Raw genomic sequence first — 18,077 nt, 5'->3', positions numbered from 1 at the left:
AATGCATAAATAACATTTCATTTCCAATTGAGGAATATTTGGAAATTCGCCTTCATGTTTGCCACTGCGCGCGTCTCCGTTACTGCAACCAGGACATGTCCAGTTAGCCAGAACGCAGCAATCGGTGGATAACGAACCTGGCGAGCTAGCCAGCCAGCCAGCCCGTTTGGACTCGGTCTGCGTTGAGGGATTCGACCAGGTTTCATCGCCCAGAGGACAGTAAAGCCGGATGCTGTGACTACCATGAGTCCTGCAGGCTGCCCCCATGTCAACGGCTTCAAAGTGGACAACTGGAAGCAGAACCTGAGGGTCATTTATCAGTGTTTCGTGTGGAGCGGTTCAGCCGAGACCAGAAAGCGCAAGGTAACAAGTGACAGGCGGAAACGAGTGTTTTGAAGGGACCCAAAACGTACGACAGACTGTATGTGAGTGTGAGTGAGAGAGAGAGAGATAGCATCGCGTGCGTGGACAGTTCCCCGCCCTTCCAAAACAACCCAAACGTCCGACACACTGATAGTCACTCTGACTGTTTGCCCTCAGTCAAATACTCCCCACGCTCAGTAGTGTAGTTTTGCCTTGTTATCGGGCTCGAACTTGTCTAAATGGCCACCCTCGACACCTGACACACTCGGCACACCTGCGGAACAGCCCAAACTGAAGCAAACTACTAGCATGTCACCGAGTTAGCCCCGCGCGACCGAACGTTAGCCCACTCCAAAGCTAGAGACGGCGTCATAGTTATGAAGCTGATGTGCATCTGTTTGCATTGGCACTGCGCCTGCAGTGGCTGCACTTCCCTCCACCAGCAGACCTCCGTCCAGCATTACATGGTGGTATTTCCTCACTGTCACAGGCGTGGGGTTAATAATGGGTGTAAAATCAACTAAGCAGCACTCTTTACCTGTTATCCTGCTAAGGCCAATCCACATTGATGATATGTGGATCAAAACAGGTTTAATTTCACGCGGGTACAGCTTGTCTCTTAATAGAGGAAACCACCTTTTTTCATTCTTTCTTTTTTCATGTTCATTGTAAAGGTTTATGTAACATGTGGGTGCAGATTTCCACAATATTAGCGTGTTGAATTTGCATCTGCAGTGTGTGCCTGTGTGCCTACATGCATCCTGCACTCCTATGTGCTGTGGGACAACCCTGTGTCCCCTGTCACGTGCATGGGATCAGAGGGTTTATGGACTGAAATGAATGGTGTAAATATTTGTAGGGTCTCCTCCTGCCGTAATCGCCCGGTTCTCTACCCCTGTGCCTCTGCCCCCACCCTACAGGAGCAGACAAGGCTGGCAGGAGGGCTCACATCCCTGTGGCGCTACATTTTTATCGATCATGGCTCAGTTTTCCATTCAGATACAAGCATGCCTCTCACAGGAAACCCTTACACCAGACAGTTTTTCTTTTTTAATCGCACGTGCCTCCCCTTTTTTTTCTATGGGAGACACACTGTCATTGTTTCAAGAGTTTGTAATTACAGATCCTTTCAGAGTTCAATGAAGAGGAAGGTGATTGATGCTTTCCATCACATTCACAAGTGATATGTTCATGTTCCCATCTTAACACTAGTGCATTCTGCAGTTTGTCTGAGGCTGTCTCTGGGAGAATTGGCACTGCTATGAGTTTTACCAAATATTCCAGGCTAACTGCTCCCATTATTTATCCGCTTCAGAGGAGACAAATACTGCATCCCTCACAATATGCCAAAAAAAAAAAAATCATTGTCTGTGTAAAATTTGTTTCCCTCCATCATTTTTAAGCACCAACATCTTAGTCATGCAGGTGAAAATGCATATGATACAATTCTTCCATCATTCACTCCTCACTCCATCCTCACTGTTATCTCTAGTGTCATCCCTCAGATGGCCACTAACAACTCTCAGGGATTTAATTTTAAGCAGCCATTTAACCTGAGAATTCAGACTCCACTTTTTGTTTGGCTGCGATGTCAATCACAGAAGTGTTGTGTCACATCTGGATTCACAGGTGCAGTGGAAGTTGTCATTCTCATTTCCCCCCGTCTTATAACTTTATGTTTTCATATCAGTAGGAGCTGCACATGTGTATATGTGTGCACCACGTAACTGCAAAATAAGACCAAAGACATGCAAAATCAGCACGTCAGTCCTGTTCAGTCTCACAGCTTTGTAGCAGAATCAGCAGTACTTTTCTTCTATGTCCTGTTAAGGCTGTCTTCTGTCAGCTTGTACCGCTGCTGCTGCTGCTGCTGCTGCTGCTGCTGCCTCCTCCTCCTCCACTCAGTACAGCAACACTAAATAGACTCATAGTGAAAGAGCTGGTGGCAAAAAGACACAAGGTTAATAAAATATTTCCTGTGAGCTCAACATCCACCTGACACTACGAGCTGTCGCACTAAATATAAATAGGACTTAAGTTCCAGCTTTGCAGTTAATCACCTGTATTCAAGTCTTGTGATTTTGTTGTTCACATACAGTATATACATGAGCTTAGGAGGCGGCGATGCAGCTGGCAGTGGCAGTACTTGTTCTGCTCTGCAGCCTCAGCGAGCTGGGCGTAACGGATCATGTACCAGTTCTCCACCTGATCAATATCAAGCTGTGATTCTGGGCTCTGGGAAATTGTGATGGACATTTTTCTTTTTATTGTGACATTTTATAGATGAATCGAGAAAATGGTCGTCAGATGAATCGAAATTACTCATTACTAGTAATTCTCTACTTGTTTTTGTCAGAAATATACAGTATTTGGAAGAATATATTTTTCTCTTTGGAGGGAATAGTCCTTTAATTCACCTGTCTGAGCATGTACTCTGGATGCAAGCCTTTCCCTTCAAAGGATGAGACAGATTGCTGTTGCAGTTGGCTCACACTGTGATAATGTCCTCACTTACACTTCTAACCAGGATCTTTCCAGCCCATTACCCTCTCCTGCTCTTCTCACATAACCTCCTGCCGGCAGATGTCTTGTCACTGACATTGCAGCACTCAGAGAAGAATGACATGGACAGATCTCTGGCTGTTCTCTGCTTCTCAAGGCCAATGTGACCAATGAAAACAGAACTACTGTATGTCTACATATGTGCACTCAGACTCTTGAGACATTCGTGACAGTGAAGAATGTAAAGGTGCTTTGATAGACAAGCAGACACAAATTCCTACATTAATACCCTGTCTTCAGGGACTAGAAAAGATCAACTGTAACTGACAGCTGGAGGAATGAGTGAGGAGAGTTTGTTGCATATTGATGCCTTTTCATAATTCATGTGCTGTATAAGCACTTATGCATGGAGGTGTGTGTGTGACTGGAATAAGAATGGGTTTCTTTTTTTTTTTTCCTTTTTTTCCAGGCTGGCATGGGAAGCATATTTTAAACAGATGAGCAACAAAGCTTGTTTGTTTCTCAGTAAACTGATGAAGAGCCAAGATCAGGGGTTTCCTCCCAAAGGGTTTTTAATTTGGCTTTCAGCCATGTCTTTTTTTTTTTTTTTTTTGGTCTCCAACATCATTACATGAATCTGGTTGTCATAATACGCATATTCACTTCCTTACCGAGACCAAGATGAGAAAACCGATGTCACTTTCATATCTGTCGGTTGAATATGAAGCTACAGCTTGGGGACGATTAGCTTAGCTTAGCTTAAAGGCTGGAAGCAGTAGGAAAAAGTTAGCCTGGCGTATAGTTTTTATTCTTTTATGTACAGATTAAACAAATAAGATATAATGTGTGCAGAACCAAGCTAGACTTTTCCCCCTATTTCCAGTCTTTAAGCTAAGCTAACTGGCAGCTGGCGGTAGCTTCATATTTAATAGACATCGGGAGATTGGTATTTCTTATCGGACTCTGGTCAAGAAAACAAATTGACCAACATGCCAGTCTTCCTCCTCGACAGATTTCTTTTTTAAAAAATCTTTTAAATTAGAACCAAAATATAATTTTATTGTTATGTCAATTGAAGAATTGATCAGCACTTAGTCAAATACCTCTTACATTTTCTAATATTTCATAAAATGCCAAACATTTCCTTCTCAATTGTGGCTGTTTGCTGCTTCCCCTATTTTATATTATTATGTATTTTAAATTGGCTGTTGGTTGTACATTACAAGCATCGTGAAGATGTCACTACAGGCTGCGGGAGATCAGGAAATTGTCATAGGCTTTTGTCGTGTTACAGCTTCACTAGAGATTTGTGCTCTTTCCTAATAAGGAGTGAGTACTCTTCAGGTTTTATATTCCTCCATTCATTAATCTGGTGTATCACATCCTGCTGTACAGTACTCGCCACATTCAAACCAGGGTATTAAATGCATTTTTTGATGCAACATAAGTTTACAATATACAAAAAATGTTGGTACTGTCACAATGTCACATGTTGGTTTTTCTTTCCAGTAACTTTTCCAGTCTGCATGTTTTTCTTTCTTTTGCCCTCATACCTTCTTTCATCTTCTCTCTCGTCCCTCCTGTCTTGTCTTATTTTCCCTGCTCTCTTCTCCCAGGCGTTGCTTATTTCTTCTCACCTCCCCATATTCATGCTGGCTCATTGGGATGCCAGCTTCTCATCTGCATGCTTTTGAACTGTTGCTATGTACCCTCCATCCACAGTCACACACCCCCCCATCTTTCCCACAAGACCTTCAAACAGAATGTATAGGAATATATTAATAATTAATAATCATCTGAAATTTAGATTCACACATTACATATAATCTTACATGTTCATGTAAGTCATTATAGCTGGAAAAAAAGGAAGAATCAAAAAGGAGGCAAAATGTCCCATAAACTTGCATTTTCTTACGTTTTTAAGTCTCTTATTCATTCATTTACAGCCAAACACACACCTCTCTTTCTCACACGCAGAGAAAGGTCCCTGTAAGATTTCTTTCAAGTCTCCTGTTGTGATTCTGCGTAAAGCACCAGAGGCTGAAGAAAAGCTATGTAGGAAATTTTTACATAATTTAAATAGTAGAAGTCATGGCAGGTTTGGTCAAGCAAATATTTATATATCACATAATGTTTGAAAAGTCCGCCACAGCGTTTATAGACAGTTCAGACCTGCTGTTGCACACGTGATGTAGATGTCCTTGTTGCAGTTGGACGACCGTTAATACATGGTGTTAATTGTGTTTTAGTTATGACCAGTGATGGTTGACTCTGAAAGAACAAATAAACTGAAAAGAAAATAATCTTTAACGCTGCATTAATTGTTTTTTTTTTGGGGGGGTGGGGGCACTCATTTACCTAATCCTGAAGCAGGAGGGAATGCTGAAGAATTAGCATTAACTTTTGATCATTTGGAGTTGTATTTCTGTTCACTGGATGAATGTAAGTTCAGTGACTCTCCCTTTAGCTCTGTTTTGGTCTCCACCAACTACTGAGGGAAATATGTGGCTCTTTAGATGCTAAATGCTTCACTGTGTTCACCAGCTAGTTGTTCATTTTGTCTGGTGGTTGTTATTGATGAAGTAGCGTACATTAGGATTATCAGGGCGTTTGAGCTGAAAACAGCTGTTTGCTGTTAAAATATTTGTTAGTGCAGCTTTACAGCCCAGCTGTGATTTCTGTTTCTTGAATTTGTACTTTTAAGCAAATGTATTTCCCAAAATTAGCCAGAAGCAACCAGAGATACTGATGCTGCATGTGAATATGTCTGCTGGTGCAACAATAATGATAATCATTTCCTCTGTCTCTCTTATTTTTGCCCCCCAGGCCAAGTCATGCATCTGCCACATGTGTGGTGCCCACCTGAACAGACTCCACTCCTGCCTCTACTGCGTCTTCTTCGCCTGCTTTGCCAAAAAACACATCCACGAGCATGCCAAGAGCAAAAGGCATAACCTAGGTACGACACACAAGCACACGTTGACAAACCGTGTCCGCACGTGCAATCGGAGCAGGTGTGTTCTGAGGGTTCTGCATCCACACCAGCAGTTAAGCCCCCTTTGCTTAAATGAGTTGGTACTTGCCTCCTAAACAGACACACTGACAGTATATACAGTACATCATGTACGCAAACGCACAACCCCACACACTGCCGTCAGTAATGCCTCTTCTCTCAAAACAAAGGCTGCTAAAAGGGCTAATTATACAGCTGAGTGGCTAATGAAGATGTAGCCTGGTGCAACTGTATAAAGTAGTGACGGTTCATAAACAACCACTGTGTGTGGGTGTGTGTGTGTGTGTGTGTGTGTGTTTGTCTTTGTCTCTATATTTAAGATCAGTTCAAAGTGATTGATGCTGTATATTGGACACATTTGAGGTTTTGTGAGACATTTAATCAAGTAAAACAATCGCGAGTGAGGGAGAGAGCCGTTACACAACCTAGTGCAAAATAATTGCAACACAGTCTGAAAGGCCTCAAGGAGGATTTGAATGTCACCTGTGTATTTGGCCTCATGTAGCCCATTAGAGGGAATATATGCATTATTGAACTTACTAATGAATAAGGGATTTTGGTCTTGATAGCTGATTAAAATTAAGCACATTCACACATGCTAAGAGTCTACTTTATTGGGTACACTTCTCTGGTTTACAATCAGCTTCCTCCAAAATCCTCCAAAACATTCAGTGGTGTTTGTGTGTTTGTGTGTGTGTGAGATTTGTCTCTGCCTTCTCTTTTTTCTTTTGACTGGATTGCTATTCCAGGTCAGAGAAGGTAATGGAAAACATGGCACAACAGTGATTTCAGTGATAATCTGCATTGGAGTTAAAATGTTCTTCCATAGAAATGACTTCTGTTTTCAGAAATGCAGCAACCACACTGTGTTTCTCACCGCAGCTCACACGGAGGTCGCTTTGTTGGCCAAGGTTGTGGGAAAGTTGTATTTCAATTCTCTGAATTATCAAAGATGCACAAAGTGGATGGCTTCAGACTTGAACAAAGATGTGGGTGTTTTGCTGAACACCAAGAACAGTTGGCTTGTTTTCCCCCATCCCTGCTACTCCCACAGCGACACACGGCCTGCGATAATCAAAACATTGCTGAGTTACTGCAGAAAGAAATGCTGAATATTACCTGAACTCACTCTGTAAAAAGCATCTGCTGAAAAGTGTACCGTGCTCTGTGTGAAGGATGGGCGATATTGATACGCAGATTGTTGACAAATTAAAGGAACAACCAACGTGACGTGTTGCTCTGCGACGAGCCTCGAAGACATTTTCTACAGTCTTTGCCGTATTTAAAATCAGGTCAGAGTTAGCTGTGTATTTGACTTTTTCACAAGCCTGACGGTGACACATTAGAGGTTCTGTGATGCAGTAAATCACATCATCAGGCATCATCATGTCAGTCTAGTTAGCTCAGTATCTTTCTTTTCTATTCTCCACATACAGTAATAGAATTAGGCCGTGTGAACCGTGAAGTGAAGTACATTACACTGCAGTGTTCGGAGGAGAGCGGTGCTGCAGCAGAGACACTCCGGGGGGATCCATGACAAAGGCTGGGTTTGGCAGATGTAGAGAATCTGCTTTTTTGTTTTTATGAAGCCTCCTTTACTCTGCTCAGGAAGGCCCCCTCTGCTGTGTGTGTGTGTGTGTGTGTGTGTGTGTGTGTGTGTGTGTGTGTGAGAGAGAGAGAGAGAGAGAGGACTCGCAACTTCAAAGGGCTGTTTGAGGGTTAAGACTTGGTTTTCAGGTTCATGTTAGAGTTAGGTTGAGGTTAGGGTGAGTGTTTCCCGTACACTGATTTATTTGTGGCAGCCCGCCATAATGTCAACATTAACCACCACATTTTTTTTTTTACTATTTCAAATCAGTAAGATCTTACGTCAGCGTAGAGCTGCTCTCTCTCCCTCTCTCTCACAAACACATTGACATCCAACACATCCGTCATAGTCGAACTGGCCATCAGGAGCACTTGCTTACAGTACTTGACTCTTAAAATATTTGCAGTGGAGCAGAATATATACAGTATTACTTCATAATTAATTTAAGAAAATTCACCCACCCCACCCCCCTTGAGCTCCCACCACAAATAAAATCTAATTCTGTGGGAAACACTGCAGCTGTGATGGGCTAGGGAACGCATTATGCCAATGATGAGTCCCCACAAATGTAAAACAAGGGTTTATGTGTGAGTATGAGTGTGTGAGTATGAGTGTGTGTGTGTGTGTGTGTGTTTAATTAGGTTACTTCTGAATTAAATGTTGTAAAAACACAGTGAGAAATGGTCTAATACAGAGGGAGAGAAAAGATCAAATGAAAAAGGGACAGATCTCAGCAGACTGGTGAGGAGGTAATTAAGTCGTCTTTAACAAACCCTGTGGAATTAGCCTCCATTACACTCAGGCCCATCCTCCTCTTCCTCCTCCTCCACCCTCCTGCTTCTCCTCAGTTTATTTCCTTGCCGTTCCGTCCTCTAACCACTTTATGCAGCCTCACTCACTTTCCGTTTGCAGCCTTATCTCTCTGTCCATTTTCTCTTCTCTTTTACCGTCCTCTTGTTCCCATGGTTACAATTCCATACTCAGAATTGCACCAAGATTTCATCTAATTGCACTTGTACCATCAGCTTTGTCTTTTTATGTTAATCTCCGGTCAATCCAGTGAAATTCACTACTTTGGTTCTTTACCTCCTTGCCTTCCTCCATCCTCTCATCCCTCTGCTCCATACCTGCAAAGGATGACAGCCGGAAGAAGCCGACAAGCAGGTTGTCATGGTAACAGCAAACAGGTAGCTGCAGGACAGAGAGCAGGTGAAGAGAGAGAGAGAGGGAGTGGAGGGACAGTTTTGGTCTGTGTGTGTGAACATTTAAGTGAGTGTGTGACAGTGAGAGATTGCACAGTTAAATATGTGGCTCCCTCCATCCTCTCCTCCTACTCCATCCCTCCTCCATCCCTCCTCCTCCTCACCTTCTCTCAATGCTCTCTCCCTCTCTCAGGATGTCTCTCCGTCGTTCCTGGATGGTGTTAACAGATAACTGATGTGTCAGCAGATAAGCCCCTGCTACCTTGCAGCACCATGGCAACGTGGCCTGAATAGACGTAGACTGACAGAGGAAGCAGTTAGCGGTTCACACGGCTTGTAGCAACGCACAGCCTTCGAATGCCGTGACAGTCGGATAAACTGAGTTGAATAAAACGGCTCATTATGTTTTGCTTCCTTCCCCATTCTGTCTCTGTCCTTTCCAGCTATTGACCTGCTGTACGGGGGAATTTACTGCTTTATGTGCCAAGACTACATTTATGACAAAGACATGGAACAGATTGCCAAAGAGGAACAAAGGAAAGCCTGGAAAATGCAAGGTATGTCAGCAGCAAACACGTGCTTACAAGTCACTTTTCTTTGCAAGTCCAAGTCAAGTCTCAAGTCTCTAATGTTTGTAATGAGCCGGGAACACTGCACTGCCATATCTAAGGGATTTAAGGCATGTACTTCATTATCATCACTCCTTTATCTGTAAAGTTACATAATAAGGGAGGGGATGACATTCAGCTCATCAGACATTTCCTTCATGTTGATGTGCCAAAAACATTTAAAAAAAAAAAAATAGAAAATGTTCTCAGTAGAGCGCAGAGCTCCGCCAAGGCCAATGTCAAACGACTTACACTACAGGAGTGGGAATAAAAATTGGCCCTGGACTTTTGACTTGGACTGGCCCACCAAACCCATCTGGAGCCACCTTCACATGGGCTGCAGCCTGTGTCACACTTTCCAAGAATCATGTAGTAAACGGAGGATAAATTCATTACGATGATTTATAGAACAATACATGCACATTAAACTGTATTTCATTATTTCACTTTCCCCTGTATAAGTGAGCAGCTATAGAGACTCAGACTGGACGGTGCAGCAGTAAACACCAGACATATTTTAATTTTAGGAGTATTTCTTCCTTCATTGCATCTTTCTACAGTTAAATTCTGTATGTTGTGTGTTATCCTGCTAAATAGGATAAAAATAATATAATCCAAATCACAATATCCAAATCGCAGGAGCGGCATTTTATTTTTTTATGATAGAGGTAAAATATGTCACAAGACGCCCCCGGCCTACAAATCATATTCTCCAGATGTGAGGGAACCGATCATCTACGAGTGAGATCGGCCGATCCAGATCCAAAACATCTGGAATGCAGCACAGACAAGCCAGAAGACGGAGTGAGGTTTAATAGATTTAATAGATTTATTATATATAGATTTAATAGATGGATTCATTGAGACTGAGACGCAGGTACCAGGTACCAGGCCTGAAGAAACCACGAACTGAAAGTTCAGGCATAAAGATCGATTTGAAGTTTGAATTTAAACGTTTCAACAGAGTCAGACGGAGTCTCATGTCAGCAGGGAGGTTGTTCCAGAGGAAGAGAGGATGATGGGAGAAGGCCCTGCAGCCTGCTGACTTCTTATTAACTCTGAGAACAGACAGGAACCCGGTATCCTGAGAGCGAAGAGCATGGGGTGAAATATAAGGTTTAAGGAGATCAGACGGGGTTTGAAGGGGAAGCACCTTTAAAATCTGATCTGACACAGATACGGAGTTAACGAAGGTAAAGCTAAAACTGGTGCAATGTGGTCACTTTTCTGGGATTTAGTTCAGCATTCTGAACCATCTGAATATTCTCAGTACTAACACGAGGCAGGCCTGAAAAACAAAATGTTACAAGACCCCAGTCTGCATGAGACACAGAGGCATGAATTAGGGCTCTCAGCATCTGCCACAGACAGAAAAGGCTGAATTTGAGCTTTTTGTTGAGTCGGTGGAAGAAAGGTCTTGGTGATGTCTTTAACAGACTGATCATAAAGAGACGAGAGGATCAAACAAGACCAAGGTTCTTTGCCTGGATGGACATTTCTACATATTAACTAATGAGTGGACTCCAAAACCGCACTACCCACAAATCTGTCAGGCTCTCTAATCACCTGCCACCTGTCAAAGTCACAAAGTGGGGACCACTTGCTTATATCTTGCAATGTGCTGTTTTTATTCAATTTAGGGTCTTTTTTACTTTTTATTTTCTATTTTATTTTACTTTCTATATCTCTATATCCTGCTTGTCTTTCTGTATCACTTAGTGTCGATACAACGCTTTCAGCAGCTTTGCTGTTGAAAGGTCATAAACAAATAAACTTGCCTTTCCAAGAGGAAGAAAAGTGCACGATGCAAACCTGTGTGTGTGTGTGTGTGTGTGTGTGTGTGTGTGTGTGTGTGTGTGTGGTGTTGTTGTGTGTGTGCGTGTGTGTTCCAGGCATAGGGGAGAAGTACTCAACGTGGGAGCCCACCAAGAGGGAGCTGGAGCTGCTCCGCCACAACCCCAAAAGGAGGAGAATCACCTCTAACTGCACTATTGGTTAGTGTCTCTCTTTTTCTCTCACTTTCTGCATCTCCCATGCGCACGCACACACATGCACACACACACACACACACAAAGCTAACTGCAATCTAGCTTCAAATTGCTGGTTGTCAATCCGGGAAGGTCGCTGAGTTTCAGAGAGCATGAAGGAGCGAGGAAACAGCTTTAATGCAGAAAGATGAAGCAACAAGCAGCAAATATGAATTTTAAAAAAAATGTGTAATATCCTTTTGGTTCTAAAGAGATGTTTATAGAGATGTTTCCAAAGGTTACAAGTGTGAATAATTTCCTTTTCTATCGGTGGCTAGCTTCATTAATAAGAACGTAGGAAAGAACGTATAGAAGCATTTTTGCTTCGGCCTTAGCTGCATTAGCTACAGAGCTAATATACACTAATATATATAGACATATACACCGGTGTTGTACTGGACTGCATTATATTGAAAGGTGTTTCTAATATTTTGTCTGATTCATTTACATGCATGAGGGAGGAAAGAATTAGAAACATCTTCCAAATGAGCTTGTTACAGTCCTAGGTGACAGGCGGATGCTACATGGATAGATTCTGTATAGGAGGTGTTATTTATAGTCCTCAGAGACAGACAACAGGATGTATTAGTGTCAGCAGGGAATATTAGTGTGTGGGAGAGAGGAAAGTTGACATACGTTTAACACCCTGCAGCCGCCTGCAGCGATCTGCTCTAGCACCATTAACATCCGCAGCACTGTCTTAGGTGAGGGAAAGTACAGGCCTGGCTGCTCATGTGTGGGAAACACTAACCTCCATCCTTCCTTCCTTCCTTCCCTCCTTCCTTCCCTCCTTCCTTCCTTCCTTCCTTCCTCTCTCTCTCTCCCTGCTCTTCTGTTTTTCTATTTTTTCCACCTTCTCTCCTGCTTTCTCCTCCCTCTCTCCCTTCCTCAGTGTCTGTGTGTGGTTTGGTCTGCCGTAATCTGACAAGGGTTTCCCTGCGTGAAGCCCGACATCGCCTCAGGGACATGGTGGTATTATAGTGTGTGTGTGTGTGTGTGTGTGTGTGTGTCGTTAACAGCATTGCAGCTAAGTTGGCCCACTGCAGCAGCCAAGAAAAACGATCTGGCTCTCTTCTTTCTCTCTGTCCTCCCTTTTTCTTTATTCCTCCCCTCTCTCCTCCGCCCATTCTTTCTCTTTGTCTGCTCTTTGTTTCCTGCTTATTAATTCTTTTTTTTCTCTCCCTCTCTCTCTCTCTCTCTCTGCTCCACTCTCAGGCCTGCGTGGTCTGATAAACCTGGGCAACACGTGCTTCATGAACTGCATCGTCCAGGCACTGACGCACACTCCACTGTTGCGTGACTTCTTCCTGTCCGACCGACACAAATGCGAGATGCAGAGTAACTCCTGCTTGGTGTGCGAGATGTCGCAGCTCTTCCAGGAGGTACCTACGCATTCTTTAGCTTTTATTTTTTATTGTTTTTAGTGGCCAGAGGCGTTATGTGTGTGGGTTATCTGTCCATATGTCCGTATATCTGTCTGTCCCATTCTTGTGAATGTGATATCTCAGTAACGCCTTGAGGGAATTTCTTCACTTGCACTCGAGGGTGAACCGAGTAGAATCTGTTGGTCGGAGGTCAAGGTCACTGTGACCTCACAAAACATGTCTTTGGCCATAATTCAAGAATTCACACGCTAAATAACAACTGCATCTGAGCTGGTTGGCGGAAGCGTACGACCTCGAGTCTGTAATTCCAGTTTGTTGGATCAAGATAAATAAAAGACATTAGAGACACGGAAGGGAAAGTTTTCTCTCACAAACGCACGTTTCCTCTTTAGTTCTACTCAGGTCATCGCTCGCCTCACATCCCGTTCCGCCTCCTGCACCTGGTGTGGACTCACGCCCGTCACCTGGCCGGTTACGAGCAGCAAGATGCCCACGAGTTCCTCATCGCGGCGCTGGATGTTCTACACAGGCACTGCAAAGGTCAAACGCACATTTACACAGAGACACACACACAGACAGTTATGATATTCATGGTATAAAGAGGAATGACAGAGAGGATGGTTTTACCTCAGAGGAGAGGTAGTTGGAGTGAGGGATGAAGGGATGAAGTGAGAGATGCACTGACTGGCAGAGAGATGGAGAGGAACAGCCTGACTCAGATCAGCCTCTGTCTGCAGGTTATAAGCAGAGAGGGTGGCAGTGATGTTACACAGCATTGCTTTTAGTGACTGTGTGTGTGTGTGTGTGTGTGTGTGTGTGTGTGTGTGTGTGTGTATTTATGTCTACACAGATGACAATGGGAAGAAAGCCAACAACCCAAACCACTGTAACTGCATCATCGATCAAATCTTCACAGGGGGCCTGCAGTCTGACGTCACCTGTCAAGTCTGCCAGTAAGTGTGTGTGTGTGTGTATTTGTGTGTATTCTGTCCAAGGAAAAAAACAACACAAAGAATAATTTAATCCTCACTAGTGACTGTATGAAGAATTTAAAGTCTTTAAAGCAGAACCACGCCTCGTAGACTGTGACACACTTCACTCTCTAACTCTCTCATCCACTGGTCTGAGGTGACCGTCCTGCCTCTCCTCCCTCCTCCATCATTCACACATTGCACCATCAATCACACACACACACACACACACACACACACTGAACTGCTTCACTGCTTCACTGCAGCAACAGGAAAACCCTTTCATGGCACACAGGCTTTAAAGTTAATCTCTAGTTCCACCTGGTGGCCAGAGAGGCTGTTGGAGTTTCATGCCTTGAGATACATATTTCATGTGAGACTTTGGTGCCAGATTTACTAAGAAAATACAGCATTTATCTGCTGATTTAACAGAAACATGACACAAATAACCAGAAGACAAAACGATAAACTCAGATCAAACTTAAACTAAACAAACCAAATAATGAACACAAACACGATCAATCAGGCTTGACGAACTGAATAAGATATTAAAGAATAACTAAATAAGAAAACAAAACAAAGGCAAAATAAATCGGATTCTGCATTACATAATATATTTTCAAAAATTATTTAATTTCAAAAAAATCTAAAATAAATTTCCTCGGCACAATCACAACCAGCCTTCTGCTTAAATGCTTTTTAACACCATCATTTGTTTGTGCAATATATCCTTCCAAAATAAAGCGACATTTAATAGACATTCTAAATCAATTGATAACCTATCAAAAACATATTGATCAATATCCTCTGTAAGGACCAACAGGTGTTTGTTTTTATGGAGCTTCAATAAAATGTCTTTGAGATTAAATCTATCTTTTAGTTGAGAGATTTACAGGTTTGCAATAATGACCATTCCCACTGAAATTGTGACTCATATCACAATTGCAATAACTCAAAATAAATCAGTTTGAGCCCGGCCTCTCGCTCTGTGAGCTGGGACAGGCTCCGCCCCCCTGCAGCCCTGCATGAGATAAGCAGTTTGAAGAGCTGATGGTTTAGAGGCGAGCTCTGTGGAAAAGATGATCTCCACCCAAATTTTCTCGAGCCACGAATGCTATCAGCTGAGAAAATTGCGCCAACCTGCAGTGAGCACCACTGAATGGTGTTCAACAGCAGAATAATCTTCACAGCCCAGATGAACAAGCTTAGCTGCCAACATTCGCAGCACAGTCACAATAAATGAGATTTACAAAGTGCAGTGTCTGTGTCTGTCCTGTGAAGTGGGCAACAGACTGGAAGATGTACAAATCAACACAAAGAAAAAGCTTCTGCTCATCATGTGTCTCTCTGTCCCGCTGCTAGTGGCGTTTCCACAACCATAGACCCGTTCTGGGACATCAGCCTGGACCTGCCGGGGTCCTCCACACCGTTCTGGCCCCTCAGCCCCGGAGGAGACGGATCAGCACTTAACGGAGAGAGTCACACCACTGGAGCCACGACACTCACAGACTGTCTGCGCAGGTAAGTGACGCAGCAAACAAATGTTGTCAGGAATATTGGCATCCAGCCTGTAGTTATATACGGGGGGGGGGGTTTCACTTTCAGCCTGGGAGGTAAACAACACAGAGGAACGGTCGACTCAGCTGGGAGAAGGTTGCCGGGGTGGAAGTAGACTAATCAACTAAAACCTTCCTGCTGTCTGTCTGCAGTCAGCTGCTCTGTGGCTGCAGAGAAGAAAGTTAAAAGTACAAACAGAAATGAAATGAGAGTTTGTAAACGTGACAGTAGATTCAGTGTTTTTCCTTCCTCTTTTATTAAAATATTACACTATATTATACTGCTCACTGTGATGTTCTAGTATTTCCCTCTTGTGTGTATCAAATCTACTTTTCCCTTCCATGCAGCCCCAAAATGGAAGTAACCATGACAGCACTTTTTATTTTTATTTTTATTTTTATTTTTATTTTTCAAAACCGACATAAACGCACGTAAGCAGCGACAAGCTGAGAGACAAAACCAATCCGAGAATCATCACACTGAACCCCTCAGAGAGCAGCGAGTCACACACACACACACACACACACACACACACACACACACACACACACACACAACACACACACACACACACACACACAGTTCCCTGAAACTAATTCCAGTTCTCCCCAAGTTCACTGGAGCAGAGACCTCAGGTGGCAGCAGCGTCACACACACACACACACACACACACACACACACACGCATAGACACAAACACGTGCAGTAAATCTCATCCTCTCCTGTCTAGGTTCACCAGACCTGAGCACCTTGGCAGCAGCGCTAAGATCAAGTGCAGCGGTTGCCATAGCTACCAGGAGTCCACCAAGCAGCTGACCATGAAGAAGCTGCCCATTGTGGCCTGCTTTCACCTCAAAGTAAGAGTGTGTGTGTGTGATGGTTTGACTGCTAATTTAGTGGATGTTAGTTATGAGAGTAGCGCTCTGACACTCGTGTGTGTGTGTGTGTGTGTGTGTGTGTGTGTGTGTGTGTGTGTGTTTTCAGAGGTTTGAGCATTCAGCCAAACTGCGACGGAAGATCACAACTTATGTCTCCTTCCCGCTGGAGCTGGACATGACGCCCTTCATGGCCTCCAGGTGAGCACATTCCACATGAAGATCGGAAGCAACTAAAAACAGGAACAGAACAAGAAAATAAGAAGTAAGTTTCACATAAACTAAAAAAACTTGGATGAATGGAAGAGAGGCCTGTGTCCTGGCCAATCCGTAGCCTCAGTGTTCAGACATACACTCTGACACACCAATGACAACAAAGGAAAGGGTTTATGAGGATTCCAGGTAGTAAAAAACTATTTGCAACAGGCTTTTTTTTTTTTTTAAACTCCACACCCTGTGACTCTCTTGTGTCGTGTCTGCGTTTGTTCTGTTGTGTGATGCAGTAAAGAGAGCAGGATGAACGGGCAGTACCAGCAGACAGTGGACCCCTTCAACAATGACAACAAGTAAGGCAAACATCTCAGGCTACGTCCACGCTGATACGTTTTCATTTTAAAACGAAAACGATCTCCGTCCAGACGGCCGTCTTAGCACCGTCCATACTACCTGAGCAGTCACGTACACTGGGCGTGTGCGAGCCGGCGTAAACAGGAAGCACATTGTCTACTCAGCAGTTGGTTAGTTGCACAAAATACTACGAACGAGGAACGGCAGAGACAGCCGCAGCGTTAAGATGCAGAATTTAACTGAACAACAGCTGCTAGCAAAGACAACAAGGTCAGTGACGCTTGTATTTCGTTATCCGTGTTGTATTCACCGCTGGCAGGCGAATCTGATGAGCGCGGGTGCGACTACAGGTGTCTACCTCATTGCTTCCAAAGGTATCTGTTTTTCACCCGACCAGACGACAACGCAACCCTGGAGTTTTCAAACTAAAACGAGGGCAGCGGCGTTTCCGGTGCTCGAAGACTCCGCAGTGGACGGGAGGCGAAGACGTAGCGAAAGAGATGTTGGAGTTTTAAAACTAAAACGTAGCAGTGCTGACGTAGCCTCTCCTTTCATTTCCCCTACTGCTTCCTTCTCCCATTGATCCCACTAATGCGTTCAGTGCACCGCTCTCTCACCAAACTTCTCTTCCATGGAATTTATTCTAATGAAATGTGGTTCATGACTTTGTAAACTAACATCTAACCCGTTTTTTTCCAGGTGTGTCAGATGTTTGTAGTTGCAGTATAATTTCCGTATGGATTGAGCCTTGCAGAAGCAGTAAGTGTCTTCTTCTCCCCGTCTGTTCCAGGTACAGTCTGTTTGCTGTGGTGAACCACCAGGGGACACTAGAGAGCGGCCACTACACCACCTTCATCCGGCAGCACAAGGACCAGTGGTTCAAATGTGACGACGCCATCATCACCAAGGCCAGCATCAAGGATGTTCTGGATAGTGAAGGGTGAGCAGGTCGCAGCGTTGAGGGTGTCACCTCATCGCTCTGAAATAAGAAAATAAAAAAGCGACCGCTCCTTTATTAGTGGCGCTGTGATCTGACCCTGCGGTGCTTTTATCTCCTCAGGTACCTTTTGTTTTACCACAAACAGTTCCTGGAGTATGAATAGTCTCCTCCGTCAGCACAGCCTGCAGGAGGAGATGATGGAGTGGTTGCATGGGAACAGGTAACGGGAGTGATGATCAGAGGGGCGAGGAAACAGAGACACAAACCTACCTGAGTCGCTCTGAGAGTTGCAGCTCTCACTCTAACATGGAACCACCCTTACTACATACTAACCTAGTTCCTCTTGTAATGAACTGTCTGCTGTGCAGGATAGAGACAAGAATGCAAGAACCAAACAAAATGCAAGGAATCTGGAAGGGAGATTTGTTTGGGCGCTGAAGGAATATTGCATACTTGCAAAAGTTTTTCACTGGAATTCAG

The 18,077-nt window shown here is 43.8% G+C and overlaps 1 protein-coding gene across 2 annotated transcripts; it reads left to right on the top strand.

Moving 5' to 3' along the window:
* Window positions 1-273: 273 nt before the first annotated feature.
* LOC111220328 (ubiquitin carboxyl-terminal hydrolase 22-like) lies at window positions 274-17,794 on the top strand. 2 transcript variants are annotated; one of them, XM_022743383.1, is made up of 14 exons: window positions 274-363; window positions 5,692-5,824; window positions 9,112-9,225; window positions 9,807-9,854; window positions 11,169-11,270; window positions 12,519-12,685; window positions 13,081-13,228; window positions 13,539-13,641; window positions 15,022-15,180; window positions 15,946-16,072; window positions 16,200-16,291; window positions 16,594-16,656; window positions 17,448-17,597; window positions 17,718-17,794. In XM_022743383.1, exons 2-14 carry the CDS (start codon window positions 5,713-5,715, stop codon window positions 17,758-17,760), a joined length of 1,428 nt encoding a protein of 475 aa, XP_022599104.1. In that variant the 5' UTR covers window positions 274-363; window positions 5,692-5,712; the 3' UTR covers window positions 17,761-17,794. The 2 variants fall into 2 exon arrangements, with proteins under 2 accessions (XP_022599104.1, XP_022599105.1); XM_022743384.1 differs by lacking the exon at window positions 9,807-9,854.
* The last annotated feature ends 283 nt before the right edge of the window (window positions 17,795-18,077 follow it).

Source organism: Seriola dumerili, unplaced genomic scaffold (assembly GCF_002260705.1).
Source record: "Seriola dumerili isolate Sdu_G_001 unplaced genomic scaffold, Sdu_1.0 BDQW01000068.1, whole genome shotgun sequence".
Taxonomy (NCBI): domain Eukaryota; kingdom Metazoa; phylum Chordata; class Actinopteri; order Carangiformes; family Carangidae; genus Seriola; species Seriola dumerili.
This window is presented reverse-complemented; position numbering and strand designations above follow the sequence as displayed.

Bases quoted from the DNA above. Each gene is read 5' to 3' on its own strand.
- LOC111220328 (XM_022743383.1), top strand. From the start codon at position 5,713: ATGTGTGGTGCCCACCTGAACAGACTCCACTCCTGCCTCTACTGCGTC. The intron at 12,686-13,080 runs GTACCTACGCAT...TTTCCTCTTTAG, and splicing joins TGTCGCAGCTCTTCCAGGAG to TTCTACTCAGGTCATCGCTC. The intron at 16,292-16,593 runs GTGAGCACATTC...TGTGTGATGCAG, and splicing joins ACGCCCTTCATGGCCTCCAG to TAAAGAGAGCAGGATGAACG.